Genomic DNA, 17,661 nt, shown 5'->3' on the forward strand with positions numbered 1-17,661 from the left:
ACTTCTAGATTGAAAGGATTAGCCAGTAACGTCAATGTTGCCTGGGGAGACGCCCAGTTAGGGGCTCCCTTCATGTCCCACAAGAGCTGGAGCGAAGGACGAGAGTTCAACCCACCACACGGCAGCACTTGGGTCTCAAACGCGAGTTTGCTAACCTCCAAACCCAACGTCCTAACCATGCGAGTCACCATGCTCCTATTAAAGATTGTGTAGAGCAGTGATGGCTAACCTTTTTGCCGTCACATGCCAAAAGTGGGGGGAGCACGGGGGGGGGGTCACACGCGCGTGTGCCCACACCCATAATTTAATGCCCCCCCACATGCCCTGCACATGCGCACACAACCCCGTGCGTACACGTGTGACCCCCCCCCAGCGCGCGCACACACAACCCCCCCCGTGCCCCGTTTTGGGCCTAGCAGGACTACCTGAAGCCTCTGGAGGCCAGAAACAGTCCGTACGGTAGGCCTGTTTTTCACCCTCCCCAGGCTCCAGAGGCTTTCCTGGAGCCTGGGAAGGGTGAAAATGGCCTCCCCCCCCACCCCAGAGGCCCTCCGGAGGCCGAAAACGCCCTCCCAGAACCTTCATGCGAGCCCTGTACTTACCTGGCATCCCAATCGGGACACATGGAGACTCTTGGGAGGGGAGGAGTGATGTGGGCAGGGCCAGCTGAAAATCAGCTGGCCAGCGCGTGCATGTGTGCTGGAACTGAGCTAGGGCAACGGCTTGTGTGCCTCAAGATATGGCTCCGCGTGCCACCTGTGGCATGCGTGCCATAGGTTCGCCATCACGGGTGTAGAGTGTTCAAGGATGCATACACTGTGACTTTACTCACAATCACTCATGCCCTAGTCACCTCTTGGTTGGACTACTGTAATGCGCTCTACAAAGGGCTGCCCTTGAAGATTATCCAGAAATTCTGGTTCCATCTATGGTTGTAAATCAAGGACTACCTTCATTTGTCAAGCCTGAACTGCGCTTTTGCTGTTGCAACCATTATTATTTCTCAGCTTGCCAATGAACCCAGGGGGAAGGGAAGGGTGAGATGGAATGTTGGCTCCAGACATCAAGAAATCCAGGCGTGAGAGCCAAGGACGCTTTGGCAGGTGTTTGCCAAAACCAGACACTTTTTCTCATAACAATACAATGACATTCAATTGGACAATGTGACCTGCACTAACAGGGGGAGGGAGAATCCTATACTTTAATTATGTGGGTTTGCGCGGGACTTAGCTAGATCTGGTTTTGCCCTCATCAGTGTCAAAATGATGTACTCAATAAAGTTTTGCATTAAGAGACTGGATCGTCTCGACCGTGCCTGCTTTGGTTGGGTTCGTCAGTCGGAACATTGACAGCATTGTTATTAACTGTGCAGTAGGCCGCCCAGAGTAACTTGATTATGAGATGAGTAGGTTTATAAAATACAAAAAAGGATAAATAATTGGATTGATCTCAAACATAATGAGCCCCCTTCCACATTTTGTCCCAGATTGAATCCACTTTCTGAAGTCCACATACTTGGGTGAGGTCTTCCAGCAAGCATCCAGCGAGGATCGTAGGGGGCCTTGGTGGGAAGGAATTCAATTGTTCTGTCTACTGGGTCCTTCACAATGAGCATCGGGACTGGACTGAACACACTCTAATACAAAAGAAACAAGCCAGAAAGCCATGTTATTACACATTCTTATAGTTCTAATTTTCAGAATAACCTTCCCAGAGAAAGCCATGTCAGTTAGAAATCATCTACCTTGTTATCTGTTTGGAAAGAGGATCCCTCTTTGGGGATGTTATTAATACAAGTAGTCCTCGACTTACAATCATTCGTTTAATGACCGAAGTTCCAACGGCACTGAAAAAAGTGACTTATGACTGTTTTTCACACTTAAGACCATTGCGGCATTCCCATGGTCATGTGATCAGAATTCCAGGCAACTGGCAAGTATTTACGACGGTTGCCATGTTCCCGGGTCATGTGATCACCTTTTGCCACCTTCTGAAAGCAAAGTCAATGGGGAAACTAGATTCACTTAACAGCTGTGTTACTAACTTAACAACTGCAGGGATTTTACTTATCAATTGTGGCAGGAAAGATGGTGAAATGGGGCAAAACTCACCTAACGATTGTCTTGCTCAGCAACAGAAATTTTGGGCTGAATTGCAGTCTATGTTAAGGGCTACCTGTATTAAAGCTATTGGCCACTCAGTTGTTATGCTATTTTCATGATCCTACACTACGGTTCTGGAAATGACAGTTGTGCTTTCATTCCATTGAATCCCATAGAGTTCAATGCAGTGGTGAAAGCCTCCGCGGATTGCTACCGGTTCGCTGCCTGCACAAGCGCAGTGCACAAGCGCCAGGTAAGTAGACCACGAGAGGGGGGAACAGCTGTGTCGTGCGATTTAGCTTCGCTAAAAAGCAGGATTTCCAAAAATTCTCCAGCATTTTTGGATTTGGCTTGATTTAAAATGCTTACAGTTTTCCAGTTGAAACTATGGTCGAACCTGTCCACATGTTATGAGATTAAAGTGTATTCGTCAAGTCTTCCAACCTGATGTTCATGGCTGTGAGATGTATACATTGTTTAAATGCAGGAAGGTGTACCTTTGGCATGTATGAGAGCCACTGGAGAATGGTGTAGACACCTTCAAAGTCATCGCACACAGTGCTGTGGGTCACTCCATTGTTATGCATGATCTGGATACCACCCAACTGGTTATTAGAAGTGTACACCTCTCTTCCAAGCACCTGTGTAAAGAAGGGGCAAGAAAAAGAACATTGTCAGATTTTGTTTAAAGCACCCAATGAGCTTCAAAATGCTTTTTCTTTGTTCCTTCTATCTATAGAAAGCCAACAAAGTGGCTAATAAAACATCCATTAGAAAAATATACAGACAACTGTATGCAATGAAATTCTTGTATGACAGTGTTTGTATGTGCAGTCCAGGAAAAGGGAAAGGAAAAAGGATGGGAAGTGCAGGAAGGGGAGAGGAAGAGAGGAAAGTGGAAGAATAGAAGGAAAGGGAAGGGAAGGGAAGTAGAAGAAGTAAAGGAAAAAAGTGGAAGAAGAGGAGCGGGAAGGGGAAGGGACGAAAGTAGAAGAAGAGAAGGGAAGGGAAGTGGAAGAAGGGAAAGGAAGAAAAGTGGAAGAAGGGAAGGGAAAGGAAGGGGAGGAAGGGGAGGGGGAAGGAAAGAGGAGGAGAGGAGAGGGGAAGGGAGGAAAGTAGAAGAAGAGAAGGGAAGGGAAGTGGAAGAAGGGAAAGGAAGGAAAGAAAAGTGGAAGAAGGGAAGGGAAGTGGAAGAAAGAAAGGAAGGAAAGAAAAGTGGAAGAAGGGAAGGGAAGTGGAAGAAGGGAAAGGAAGAAAAGTAGAAGAAGGGAAGGGAAAGGAAGTGGAAGAAGAGGAGGGGGGAGGGAAGAGGAGGAGAGGAGAGTGGAAGGGAGGAAAGTAGAAGAAGAGAAGGGAAGGGAAGTGGAAGAAGGGAAAGGAAGTGGAAAAAGAGGAGGGGAAAGGGAAGAGGAGGAGAGGAGGGGAAGGGAAGAGGAGGAGAGGAGAGTGGAAGGGAGGAAAGTAGAAGAAGAGAAGGGAAGGGAAGGCAAGTGGAAGAAGGGAAAGGAAGTGGAAGAAGAGGAGGGGGGAGGGAAGAGGAAGAGAGGAGGGGAAGGGAAGAGGAGGAGAGGAGAGTGGAAGGGAGGAAAGTAGAAGAAGAGAAGGGAAGTGGAAGAAGGGAAAGGAAGAAAAGTGGAAGAAGAAAAGGGAAAGGAAGTAGAAGAAGAGGAGGGGGAAGCGAAGAGGAGGAGAGGAGAGGGGAATAGAAGTGGAAGAAGAGAAGGGAAGCATAGTGAAATAAGAGGAGGGGAGAAGATGGAAGGGGAGAGGAATGAAGGGGGAATAAGGGAAGAGGAAGGGAAGAAAACATTAGGACCTTCAGGTTCCTAACCTGCATTTTGCATTGACACAATTGTTTAAAAAAACAAACAGCAAAATCCTCCTTGGTGTACAGCCAAGAACAAGTGAGAGCATCACATCTAATTCTTGTGAAGCAAACAGCCATTGGAGAGTACCTGGCTAAAATCCACCTTGCCCACCTGGTTCCAGAAAAAAAAATGGGGGGTGAATATCACACCAGGCAAACCCTTATAACCCCCTAGAGTTTCCTCGGAAGGCGCTTCCAAGCAGGCGCCTCTGACCACCAGCCTCCCGTGCGCAGGGCCCGTCTCCTAATCTCCGCCGAGCGCCAGGCGCCGCCGCCGTGTTTCTCATTCCCCCGCTGTCTCTTCCCATTTGCCCTCTCCCTGACTGATACACTGATCTCTCGGTCACTCAGGTTTCTGCTCTGCTGGGTCCATATTACTAATAACACCTCTGCCACGGCCAGTTTACCTCATGAAAGCAGGAGCACATCATTACAAAATAAACTCATAACTTTGACATTCGAGCAAATACACGCCATTTGTTATTTTTATGGCTCGAGTCTTTCGAACAGGCAGCGGGCATTATATACCTGTTTCATTTAGATTTTATCAACGACAGGGGAAGGAAGGAAGGGGGGGGGAAATAAAAATAAAACAAGAACAAAGAAAAAGGGGAAAGAAAAAACCCACAAACCGCATGCTCTCCAAAACAAAAACAGACCAGAAAATGTCATGGTTTAGATGACATCCTTTTGTTTTTCCTCCCTAAAATGGCCGCTGAAACTTGCCCGGGGGGTGTTGGCAGGCCCCCTTCAACTAAAACAGGAGAATTCGGGTTTTGTTTTTGATTTTTTTTTTTTTTTTTTTGGCCAGGAACATAACTGGAATTTGGAGAGCAAGGGTTGGGTGACACTCACAAAATGGCGACTTACGACCATAATTGAGCCCGGAATTATGGTCATAAGTCGTACTGGTCGTTAAGTGGGTCAGCATGCAATCGCACCCCATTTTACAATCTTTTTTGCAGGGGTTGTTAAGCAAATTCATGGTCCATAAAGGGCATTTTTGGGGGCAGAAACCCAAAGCAAATGCTGGTTTCCAGGAGAATAACTTCATTAATTGGGGGGTCACGTGATCATGGGATGCTGCAAATGGCCATAAGTGCGGACCAAATGATGAGTGCCCAAAATGTGGTCATGTGACCACTCCGTGTGGGTGTGCGCGCATGAGCACATACATGTGGGAGAACTTCGCATCCAGATTGTAAATAGCTCTGGGGAGGTCCGTCAGAATTTTGAACAGTCACTAAGCAACTGTTTGTAAGTTGAGGGCTACCTGTACAAGTAGCCCTCAACTTACAACGGTTCATTTAGTGACCGTTCAAAGTTACAACAGCACTGGAAAAAAATGATTTATGGCCCTTGTCCCATTCCCATGGTCACATGATGTACATTCAGATGCTTGGCAACCGACTTGTATTTATGATGGTTGCAGTATCCCAGGGTCACGTGATCCCCTTTTGGGACCTTCTGATAGGCAAAGTCAATGGGGAAACCAGATTCACTTAATAACCAGGTTACTAATTTAGCAACTGTAGTGATACTCTCAACAAACGGGGCAAGAAAAGTCGTAAAACGGGGCAAAACATACGCGGCCTTCCCAAGCTACGTTTTCACTGGCAGAGGGTTGCAGGAGGCCGTCGCAGCCGAAAACGGAGCTTGGGACCCTGTTTTCACTGGCAGAGGCACTGCGGGCCAGTCCTTCACTGTTTCTAGGGGGGCTCCGTGGGCTAGATCTAAACACCCCGTGGGCCGTGGGCTTTAAGTTTGACACCCCTGGTTTATGGGATTCTATCCTTCCCTACAGGCTCTTCATCAGCATCCGCCAGCTGTCTTCCCACAACTCAGCCTGAATCCAGGCTCCTGCCCCTGCTATCAAAACACGGAGACAAGTAAATATGGCAGCCTCTCAACCGGTGCTTCCCTTAAAGCATCCTGATGCTCTGGGATGGAGGTGGGGAGGGCCTATTTGTCTTGAACTCCAAAACAGAATTTAAAGGGCAGCCGCAGACAGTATATATTAGACCACTTTCGCTGCTTGTCAGCAGCAGTAAACTGGAGGGTCTCTACTGCCTTTCACTAAGTGGCCTCTGCAATAACAGCTCCCTTTTGCTTCCAGCAGCTCCTGGATCTGTTGGATGATGGAAATCACAGCGGCATTTTTTAAAATATATATATATATATTCCTCTCCCCAAATGTAAGCCCGTTCTTTCTGTTCCGTTCTAAACTTCCTCTATCCTGCTCTCAAGGAAAAAATAGATTTTTTTAAAACATCAACAACAGCAACTCGCTTTGCTGAGGGTGTTCTCCCTGGCAAGGTTGGCACAACTGAACGTAGCCCAATTTTCCTGTGACCCATGCACCGATATGTGCCATCTCTGGCAGAGGCAGTTCCTAGGCGTATTTGGGTACTTGCATTTAGTTAATTTCCAAGTGGTCTAGCAGTTCAGCGGAAGGGGGACGGGAGGGGGGAGGGGGAGAGGAAAGGAAAGGAAAGGAAGTAAAGGGGGAAGGGTGGAAGGAAGGAAGGAAGGAGCAAGCAGAGGAAAGAAAAAGGAGGGAGGGAGGGAGGGAGGGAGGGAGGGAAAGAAAAAGAAAGAAAGAAAGAAAGAAAGAAAGAAAGAAAGAAAGAAAGAAAGAAAGAAAGAAAGAAAGAAAAGAGGGAGGGAGGGAGGGAGGGAAGAAGAGAAGGGAAAAAAAGGAAGGCAAAAAGGAAAAGAGGGAGAGGAGAAGAAAAGAGAGGAAGAGAAAAAGGCAGGCAGGCAGGCTGGCAGGAAGGAAAGAAGGAAGGAAAGAAGGAACAAAGGAAAAGAGGGAGAGTAGAGGAGAAGAGAGGAAGAGAAAAAAGGCAGGCAGGCAGGCAAGCAGGAAGGAAGGAAGGAAGAAAGGTTGGTTCAGTTTACAGCTCCATTCCCTTCTGTCCAATAAAATTTGTTTCTGGAATTTTCTAACAGCCTTATGGGTGGTTTCCATTAAGACCAGATATAGACAATTTATCTAGGAGCTGTTGGCCACCCTTTTTATTATCAAGGATCACGAGGCCATGCTCGATGCAGCTAATGGGAACTGGGCTCCAATAATGTTTGGAGAAACTAGGCAGAGGGCATCATCACACCACCCGTTTTTAATAGAAGATATCCAGAGGCACAGGGACTTCATTTTACTCTCATATTACAGCAATTTATGGGAGGCTGGCCCTTACAACTAATCCAGTTCGGAGCTTCTTGGATGAGTAGTGAAATATCTTCAAGGAAAAAAAACGAAGTCCAGTTGCCCTCTGAAGAAGCACCTTTGGGGTAATGGAGGAACACCGGGCCTGCTTCTGGGCTTTTTAATTTATGACTATTCAACAAGGGAAACATCTTGAGTTAGGAACATACAGGCTTGGTCTAATGCTTAGAGATTATTAAACTGTGCTCTGCTCCTGCTATCAGACCTGTGATCTTTTATTTAGAAGATGTAGGGCACTAAAAGTACAGAGTTCTTCAATACCTCCACATCAAAACTCCAAGCACCTGATAAATGGAATTATCCACCTGTCATCTCTTTCCCCCAAAAGTTTTAAGAGTATAAAGGACTCATATTTTTTCCACTTGCCCTCAAATCTCTCTCATTGCACTCCATGCCCAGCTTCAGAATGGAAAGGTCTACTCTGTATTGATTGAAAGTCAGAGAAATAAATAAAATGCCTTTGTCATTCTAGTTCACAAGAAATTCATGGTAGGCTACTACATGATACATTTGAAGAGCTGTTTGCAAATCTGGTTCTCCCCCCCCCCCCCCATTCTGGTGAGCGAAGCATTACAATAAGGAGTGGCCTCTGTGAAATGTTGCTTAGTGTGATCAGAAGTGCCCATGGATTATAATTCCAGAAGAAACAAATGTGATGAAAACGCCTTCATGTTACAACACATGGAAAGACTAAACCATAGTTTCAATGGGGGTACTCTTACAGATGCTTTGGATTAGTTAATCTGCTCCCCTTCAGCTAAAAATGCTCTGAAGCTTCCAGAGCTGAGAAGAATTTCCACTTTGGAAAATAAAAATAAAATACTGTGAGCATCCGAGACCAAGTCAAATCCAAAAAACCTAGAAAATTCCTGGAAGCCTGGCATTCAAACAAATCAGCCATCACCGGGCACATAGAGATAAACAACAACTACATGCCATTCAAAAGAGACAATAAATAATCCAAAAAGGAAACAAAAAGACCAAAACACCTCCTTGCCAGCAATCAACACGCAGATGAGCAGAAATGAACATCGAGATCAATAACAGGCCAACAATCAAGAAATAAGCAATAGCCCAATGAGCAGATGGAATGGTTCCTCTCCAGCAAGATCTGGAAGACCCTGTCTAAAATCTAGATCAGTGTTTCTCAATTTTGGAAAACATGAAGACGTCCAGATTTCAACTCCCAAAATTTGCCAGCCAGCTATGCTAAAAGTTGAAGTCCAAACATCTTCAAGTTTCCAAGGTTGAGAAACACTGATCTAGATCTTGGCTTCCTAGTCATCTGATGCGCTCAGAATTAGGGGTGCAGCAGCATCCTGAGCTCATCAGAACTTGAAGTATTAAAGGAGAAGCTCCATCTTCTCATAAGATGTCATGATGGCCAGACCAAACAAGGCATCTACCCACAATCGGGAACTCTCCATCCCAATTGGTGGTGCTGCCAAAAAAACACCAAGGACATATCCTTGCCACTTTCTATAGAAGGACGATTGAGAGCATCCTGTCATATTGCATTACTGTCTGGTTTGGAAGCATTACTGCTTCAGGCAGAAAGGCGGTGCAGAGAGCGGTAAGGACAGCAGAAAGGATTATTGGTCTTTTCCTTCTATCCAGGACAGGGCACATAAGGGATGCTTCAGCAGAGTCCACAGGATTGTCTGGAACGCTACACATCCTCTTCATGTCCTGTTTTCCTTGTTACCTTCTGAGTAGAGGCTTCGGGGTATCCGAAGCAGAACATCTAAATCGGGGTGTCAAACTCAAGGCCCACGGGTCGGATCCAGCCTGCAATGTGATTAGATCCAGCATACACGGCCGTCCCGGTTTACCCGCATCACTTCAGCCCAGTCTACCCACATTGCTTTGGCCCGGTCTACCCAATGCGAAGAGGAAACATTGGGCCAGTGTGGCTTTGGTCCGGTCTACCCAATACAAAAAGGAAACATGCCAGCAGTTTGGGGAGTGGTGTCAAGCTGGCCATGCCCACCCAGTCCGCCACGCCCAGTGAGTGGCATCAAGCTGGCCATGCCCACCCAGTCTGCCACACCCGCCCAGCCCCCCGAGGTCAACCACAGCCCTGATGTGGCCCTCAGTGAAATTGAGTTTGAGACCCCTGATCTAGATTCAGTCACAGTTTTGTTCCATATAGCATCAACCTTGTGAACTCTCAAGTTTCCCCTTTCCTCTATATATTCAAAATGAACAGAGTTTAGTGTGTTTGTGTGTATGGGTGCAGGCATATATTTATGTACCAGTATGTATATAGCATGTGTACATGTGTGTTATGTGTATGTGCTTGGGTAGACACATGCTTTCTTTTGAGAGTAAGCAAGAGAATTTCATTTTTAATGTGGGCCAGAGTGTGCACAAAAAAATAACAATAATTATCTTATCTTATGAAGAACATCCAAAGGTTAGTAAAAAAGCAAAAATATCAGGAATCAAGGCTGTGTTTTAATGCGGAAGCAAAGATGCTTAAATTCCGCAGTGTTGGTAGAACAAGCAATGCATGTCCCATCCTGGCTGATCAACTGCCTCTCTGACTCAGCCAAAATTGCTTTCTTTATAAAAAAAAATAAAAATAACAGAGTTAAGATAGTGCATATATATTTTCACCAGACAACAGCCAAAAGACCTCTGCCAATATTTCTGCTGCAATTCATTCCCTTTGGCACAAATGGGCCCAGCTCATGCACGTAACTGGAGGCAGGCCTTCCAGATGTGCACATTAAAATGGTTTGGCCTACATCAGAGGCAGAGGTGGTATTCGGCCGGTTCAGACCGGTTCGGGTGAAACGGTACCGGTGACTGCCGTCCTATTTAGCTATGTTTTCGAGGCTGGGTGCATGCGTCGAAGGTGTGCGTGTGAGCAAAATGCATGCGTGGAAGGCTGGGCGCATGCATGCAAGGTGCGCACATGTGCAGTGAGCATGTGGAAGGCCCGGCGCATGTGCAGAAGGCGCGCATGCCAGTGGTGGGTTTCAAAAATTTTTATTACCGGTTCTGTGGGTGTAGCTTGGTGGGCGTGGCATGGCTTGGTGGGTGTGGCTTGGTGGATGTGGCAGGGGAAGGATACTGTAAAATCTCCATTCCCTCCCCAATCCAGGGGAAGGTTACTGCAAAATCCCCATTTCCTCCCAATCAGCTGGGACTTGGGAGGCAGAGAATAGATGGGGGCGGGGCCAGTCAGAATTTTTACTACCGGAAGTACTCAAAATTTCCGCTACTGGTTCTCCAGAACTGGTCAGAATCTGCTGAAACCCACCTCTGGCGTACGCGCAGCGAACCAGTAGCAAGAATATGTGAAACCCACTGCTGATCAGGGATGTCAAACACAAGGCCCGTGGGCTGGATCCGGCCTGTGGGGCTGTCCTGGAAAATGTAAGAGGCTGGCCTGTGTGGCTTCGGCCCGGTCTACCCAATGCAAAGCGGAAACATGCCAGCAGTTTGGGGAGTGATGTCAAGCTGGCCATGCCCCCCCTCCCCACAATGTTAACCACAGCCCTGATGCAGCCCTCAATGAAATTGAGTTTGACACCCTAGGCCTACATGGTGGCCACTGAAAGAAAGAAAGAAAGAAAGAAAGAAAGAAAGAAAGAAAGAAAGAAAGAAAGAAAGAAAGAAAGAAAGAAAGAAAGAAAGAAAGAAAGAAAGAAAGAAAGAAAGAAAGAAATTTCTATACCACCCTTCTCCCGAAGGACTCGGGGTGGTGTACAGCCTATTAAAAGCACAAAGACAGACATCAATTAAAAATAATTAAAATTATTAAATAATTTTGGCTCAGATTTAAAACCCCAAAAATTTAAAACACCCAATTTAAAATCATGACATCGATAGCCCGGCCTGACAGAACAACAGGGTCTTGAGGGCACAGCGAAATACACGGAGGTCGGAGATCTTACGCATTTCCGGGGGTAATTCATTCCACAGGGCAGGACTAACTTGTTAAGTTAGTCACACGTTTGCTAAGTGAAACTGGCTTTGCCTGTCTGAAGGTTGCAAAGTATCACATGATCCCCGGGACATTGCAACTGTTATGAGTGGGTTGCCAAGCATCCAAATTTTGATCCCATGACTGCGACCGTCGTAAATATGAACCAGTTGTCAAGCATCTGAATGTAAATCCTGCGACCGTGGGATGGGAGAGTGGTGTGAAAAATGGTCGAAGGTCACTTTTTTTCAGTGGCGTTGTAACGTCGAATAGCCACTAGAAATAGAATGACAGAGTTGGAAGGGACCTTGGAGGTCTTCTAGTCCAACCCCCTGCTTAGGCAGGAGACCCTACATCACTTCAGACAAATGGTGATCCAACATCTTCTTAAAAGCTTCCAGTGTTGGAGCACCCACAACTTCTGGAGGCAAGTCGTTCCACTGGTTAATTGTTTTAACTGCCAGGAAATTTCTCCTTAGTTCTAGGTTGCTTCTCTCCTTGATGAGTTTCCACCCATTGCTTCTTGTCCTGCCCTCAGGTGATTTGGAGAATAGCTTGACTCCCTCTTCTTTGTGGCAGCCCCTGAGATATTGGAAGCCTGCTATCCTGTCACCCCTAGTCCGTACTAAATGAACTGTTGTGAGTCGAGGACTACTTGTATTCTGAATGTCTGAAGATTACAGCAGCTGTCATTGTCCCAGCCACAACAACACAACCAGCCCTTCTTTCTCCCTCCTTCTAGAAGCCGGAGAACAAAATAACCTTGAGAAGCTACACAGAAAGGCTGGGGGGAAAACGCCACTCATTCCAGCCAAGCCTCGGTTTCCTTTTCATCCCTCCTTCCTTTCCAATTAGCATTCTTCAGGTGTTGCATCTGTTCATACCCACCCTAATCGTCGTGCTGAGCCACTCCAGAAAGATTCATACGATGCATTAATAATTATCATAATGCCGTTTTGCATGGCAAGGACGGCCCCGGCAGATTCAATTCTCGCCTTATGGCTTTGATCTCATTTGTCACGACAAGAGGGATCTGTGGGGCCTCCTGATCCTCATCAGACCCAGGGGCTAACCGGAACCATGGGTTCAAGAGCCAGAAAGGAAACCCTTTGGCTGACGGTTCAAAGAAAACTCCAGGGATATTCCAGATTTAGGCACTGTTTAATGTGAGGAAGAGAAAAAGGGAGCTGTATATAGGTAGTCCCCAAATTATAATGGTTCATTGAGTGACCTTTCAAAGTTACAACAGTGACTAGATGATGGATGGATGATTTCTCTTTTTTGTTGTTGTTCTGAGTTGCTTTTCCTTCTCTCTCTCTCTCTCTCTCTCTCTCTCTCTCTCTCTTTTCCTTTTTATTTTCTTTTTTTAGATAGGTGACATGATTAGAAGTTAGATAGGAAAGAAAGAAAACGTCTCTTAATAAAGGGTGATATGATTAAAAGCTAGAATAAGTGGAAGAAATAAGAGAAGGGGGAATATTAGTGTATACATGTTTATATCACAAAATGAAAGTAATAACAAGAGAAAACGTGGAATAATTGAACAATGATAGACTACAACTTAATGCAAGTGTATATTATTATTAGAAATACATAAGCGGGTTGAATGTAATGATTATGATTAACCTGATTAGTTTTATTTGTATTAGAATGTATGACACCCAGGTGCCACACTGTTCATGCATTGATTTGATATCTTGATAAAAAATTTAAAAAATAAAAACCTTAGGACAAAGTTACGACAGTGACTTATGACCGTTTTTCACACTTTCGACCGTTCATGTGATCAAAATTCAGGCGCTTGGCAACCAGCATGTGTTTAGGATGGTTGCCACGTCCCCGGGATCGTATGATCCTCTATTTGTGACCTTCTGACTAGCGAAGTCAATGGGGAAGCCAGATTCACTTAACAACCGCGGTTATGAACTTAACTGCAGCGATTCACTTAACAACGGTGACCAGAAAGGTTGGACAATGGAGCAAAACTTAACAACTGTCTTGGTTAGCGACAGAAATTTGGGGCTCGATGGTGGCCGTTAAGCCGAGGACTACCTGTGTAACGTGACATGGTTAATCCAGCCAACTCCACATTCCATTTTTGGAAGCCATGCGTGCTTGTGGGCGGCAAACTCCAAAGTGAAGACAGAGGGACTCGCTATCTGTGCGAAATGCATTAAAAACATGTCTGTGCACACACGCACTTCCACAAATCCGTCTACTTTTCATCAGCAACACCTTCCTGCGTCTGGGAGGGAAACGGGGCTTTACCGACGTGAGTATTCTGTGTCACTTCTTTATTTTAAACACTATTAAACACAAAGCTGAGAGGATTACTAACACCTCAGATGACTGGTTCAAGGTTCAAAAGGCCTGAACATCCATTTGTAGAGTTCTGCACTTAGATGGGGGGGGGGAAATAATCAAATGTACAGGGTAAAGATAGCAGAGGTTTTCGCTGGCAGAGGGCTGCAGGAGGCTGTCCCGTGGTCGCCCCCCCTCCCCACCCCGGACTCCGTTTTCGCTGGCAGAGGGCTAGCAAAACAAACTAAAAACAAAACGAAAGGAGAAATATTTCCCCTTTTGCATTTGAGCATGCAAGATGAGACAGGAAAGGAGAAAGAGAAATGGGAAAGACAAAGAAAAAGAAGGAAAGATGGGAGGAGAGCAAGGAAGGAAAAAGAAGGAAAGAGGGGAATGAAGAAGAAAGGAGAAGGAAGAGAGAAGGAAAAAGAAGAAAAGGAAGGAGGGTTTGAGGGAAGTCCTGCCTTAGCACTTGGCCACCACAGGTGCCCCCAACATGAGTGACATCAAGCTGGCCACGTCCCCTGGCCAGCCCTCCCCCCCCAACACAACCCTGATGCGGCCCTCAATGAAATTGAGTTTGACACCCCTGGTATAGGGTTTCCTGCCTAAGTAGGGGGTTGGACTAGAAGACCTCCAAGGTCCCTTCCAACTCGGTTATTCTATTCCCGTGTTAGCGAACCTATGGCACGCATGCCAGAGGTGGCACACAGAGCCCTCTCTGTGGGCACGCCCGCTGTCACCAGCTGCTCTTCCGGGTTCCGTCGCGTGAAGACCAGCAGCAACGAAACTCTGGTGTCCTTAGTGGCCTCTGAGCTTTGCTGTTTTCTTGCAGATGTTTCATTATCCGACTAGGTAACATCATCAGTGCTAGTGAATGTGGGTTTTGCTCCCTGTTCAGCCATCAATAGACACACAGAGACCATCGACATATACACACCATTCAAAGGGGACAATAAAACAGCTAAGAAGGAAACATTTTCTCCAGCAGCATACGCTCAGATAAGCAGGGATTAACACCGGACAAACCATCAAGCAGAAAATAACATCCTAATCAAGGAACTACCAAGGAGAAAACCAATCCCCACCAACAATGGCAGGGCAAGTTGCTGTATCTAAACAGGGAGCAAACCCCACACTCCTTCGCACTGATGATGTTACCTATCCAAGTAATGAAATGTCTGCAAGAAAACAACCTAGCTCAGAGAGCACCAAGGACCCCTCAGTTCAACCCTGAGCTACAAATAATCTCTCTATTGGTCCAACAGGGTAAGCTTTACAAAAGGAGATGCATATTTGAAATAAGGAGGAGTTTCCTGACTATGAGTTATGAAGCGATGAAGCAGCCAGCTTCTTGAAGTCGTGCTCCCATCACTGGAGGATTTCAAACAAAGGCTAGAGAGGATAGTAAGAAGCAGTGGTGAAATCCTCTGAGGTTTGCCACCGGTTGACTGTGCGTGCATGCACGGTGTGCGTGCGTGCATGCACAGTGCATGCCAAATGCTTGCTCTGCATACATGCACACCACAGGCGCTACCGTGCAGCGCAGAAAAAGGTGGCTTAAGAAGGTAAGTAGAACAGCGAGGGGTGGAACAGCTGTGCCGCGCAATTTAGATTCACTTTCTAAATTGCGCGGCACAGCTGATAGTTGGAAATATCGGTTCGCCCGAACTGGTAGCTTTTACTACTACCGGTTCGTCTGAACCGGTGCGAACCGGCTGAATACCACTACTAAGACGATCCTGGAATAGTAGAAAGATTCTTGCCCTGGGCATGGGGTTGGACTAGAAGATCTCAAAGGTCCATTCTAACCCTATAATTTTGATTCAAATGACCAGAAATCAAATCCACCTCAAAGGACCATCATAATATCAATTAGGGTTATTTTCAAAACATCTGCATGACATTTTTCATTGAAATACATGTTTCCGAACACATTCTCTCTCAAAATATGTCTTTTAATCTACACCTTGTTCTGTTTAAACTGCCAAGCGCGGTGCAGAAGCGTTCATAATATGAAGTCAGGTTAATGTGTACATCAAACTCATGTTTGTGAAAGAGGAAGAAAAAAAGATAATAAACCCCAGGCACGTCAGACACTTCCACCTATACAGAAAGCTACTGCTTCATAACTCATTTGGAATAAAAAGAAGGCAAACTATAATCTACATGTTACTGAATTCTGACAATACCTATGGCACGAAGTGATTGATCTTATCCCAAGCTGCACTGTGTTAAAACAAACAGCTTGTGTGTGTATGTGTCTAGTGTGGGAGTTTGCAGCCGGCATTTGGATAGAAAGTTGATTTGGGGAGGGAGAGAGAGAGGGAGGGAAGGAAGGAAGGAAGGAAGGAAGGGGGAAAAAAAACAATACAAAAAGGCTCAGCAAAAGTTTAGATTAAAATTTTAGACAAATGATCCCTGTGTCCTTCTCTTCTCCCGCCCTGCGAATTCTGCCTGGGGGCTCCATGCTATTTCTATGCAAATAACAGCCTCATACTTTCTATCTTATTATATCCACCGGAGCTGCAGTGACGCGACCCGAAACATGAGCGAGAGGTAGGCAAGAGAGAGACAGAGAGAGAGAGAGACAGAGAGAGAGAGGGAGAGAGAGGGAAAAAAGGGGGAGGATGGAGAGAGGCAGAATGGATGCTCGGTGAAGTGTGAAAAAATATTGTCAGGAGTGAGCAGCAAGGAAAAAAACACACTGAGAGAGGCACACAGAGAGAGAGACAGAGAAAGAGGAACAGAAAGAGACAGAGAGAGAGAGAGAGAGAAAGAGAGACAGACAGACAGGCACACACACACATACGCACATACACAGAGAGACAGAGACAGAAAGGGAGGGTGGGAGACACAGAGAAAGAGAAACAGGGACAGAAAGAAAGAAAGAGACAGACAGAGAGAGAGAAAGACACACACACACACATACAGAGATAGAGACAGAAAGGGAGACACAGAGAAAGAGAGAGAGAGAGAGAGACAGAAAGAGAAAGAAAGACAGAGACAGACAGACAGACAGACAGACACACACACACAGAGAGAGAGAGAGAGAGAAAGGGAGACAGAGAGAGAGGGAGGCCCAGAGAAAGAGAGACAGACAGAGGGACAGAAAAAGAGAAGACAGAGAGCGAGAGGGACAGAAAGAGAGAGAGAGACAGACAGACAGACAGACAGAGATAGAAAGAGAGAGACAGAGACAGAAAGAGAGACAGAAAGAGAGACATAGAAAGAGAGAGAGACAGAGAGAGAGAGAGAGAGACAGACAGAAAGAAAGAAAGAGAGAGAGAGAGAGAGAGAGATGGAGACAGACAGAGAGAGAGAGAAGAAAACTATTGCTGGCATAACCTGTTTATTTCAAAGCCTCTCTCCTTCCTCCTCCTCTTCCTCCTCTATCCTCCCCCCCCCACATGTATACATTGTCATCTTTTAAAATTCATTTGGCGTCAGGGGGATCATGCACCATCCATTTGCCATCACCGTACCATTTGCATTTCATGCCTCCTGGTTTTTGATGGGCTGATACTTTGATGCAGTGGGGAGACATGGCATTATCATTATTTCAATTTTCGGAGGGGAGGGGGGGGGCGAGGATGGTGAAGAGGGAGGAGGGTCAATGAGTGGGATGCAGTGTGTGCGTGCACGCACACACACAAACAGTTGTATACAGAGAAGCAGGAGGGAGGGAAAGGGGGGGAGTGGGGGGGGGAGGAAAACGACACGCCAAGCTTCCCTACACGCTTTGCAACTATTGAAGACAAAGGGCAGGCAGAAATCTCTCTGTACAGCCACAGAGAGACGTGGTTGTAGTACCACGAACCCCTGCCAGAAAGTCCTTCTCTCTTGGCAGCTTCTAGGTTGCCACTCTGTTCCTTCGGCCAAGGTGCAGGTGGACAACTTCACGCAGGTTTCTGCACTCCAATCAGAAAGAAGCTGCATCAATACGAAACTCTGTTTCAGACATAAGGTCTCCTCCTCATCCCCCCCCACCCCGCCCCGGTCTTCTTTTCACTTCTTTCCAGTTTCCAGCCAAAGCTGGTAGATGGGTCCTTTTTAAAGCTCTGCCTTAAAATGCTACTAGAACGGTGATGGTAAACTTACAGCACGTGTGCCCGAAGTGCCATGTCGCCTGGCACGCGAGGCATCGCCCGTTCCTCTTTGACATTTCTGGCGCGCATGTGTGCGTGACGATCAGCTGGCCTTTGTGCGTGCGGCAGTGCCAGAAACC

General features: G+C 46.3%; 1 protein-coding gene across 2 annotated transcripts in view; it reads right to left on the reverse strand.

Annotated features, from left to right (window-relative positions):
- ACACA (acetyl-CoA carboxylase alpha) overlaps positions 1-17,661 on the reverse strand; it is a 252,226-nt gene that overhangs the window by 54,414 nt on the left and 180,151 nt on the right. For both annotated transcript variants that reach the window (XM_070932018.1, XM_070932017.1), the window contains 2 exons: positions 2,600-2,743; positions 1,516-1,636 (listed from right to left, as the gene is read on the reverse strand). In XM_070932018.1, the coding sequence (XP_070788119.1) occupies positions 1,516-1,636; positions 2,600-2,743 (265 nt within the window). The remainder of the gene's footprint in view (positions 1-1,515; positions 1,637-2,599; positions 2,744-17,661) is intronic.

The sequence above is a fragment of the Pituophis catenifer genome, unplaced genomic scaffold, assembly GCF_029215685.1.
Source record: "Pituophis catenifer annectens isolate HBS135680 unplaced genomic scaffold, rPitCat1.0.hap2 SCAF_1, whole genome shotgun sequence".
Lineage (NCBI taxonomy): Eukaryota > Metazoa > Chordata > Lepidosauria > Squamata > Colubridae > Pituophis > Pituophis catenifer.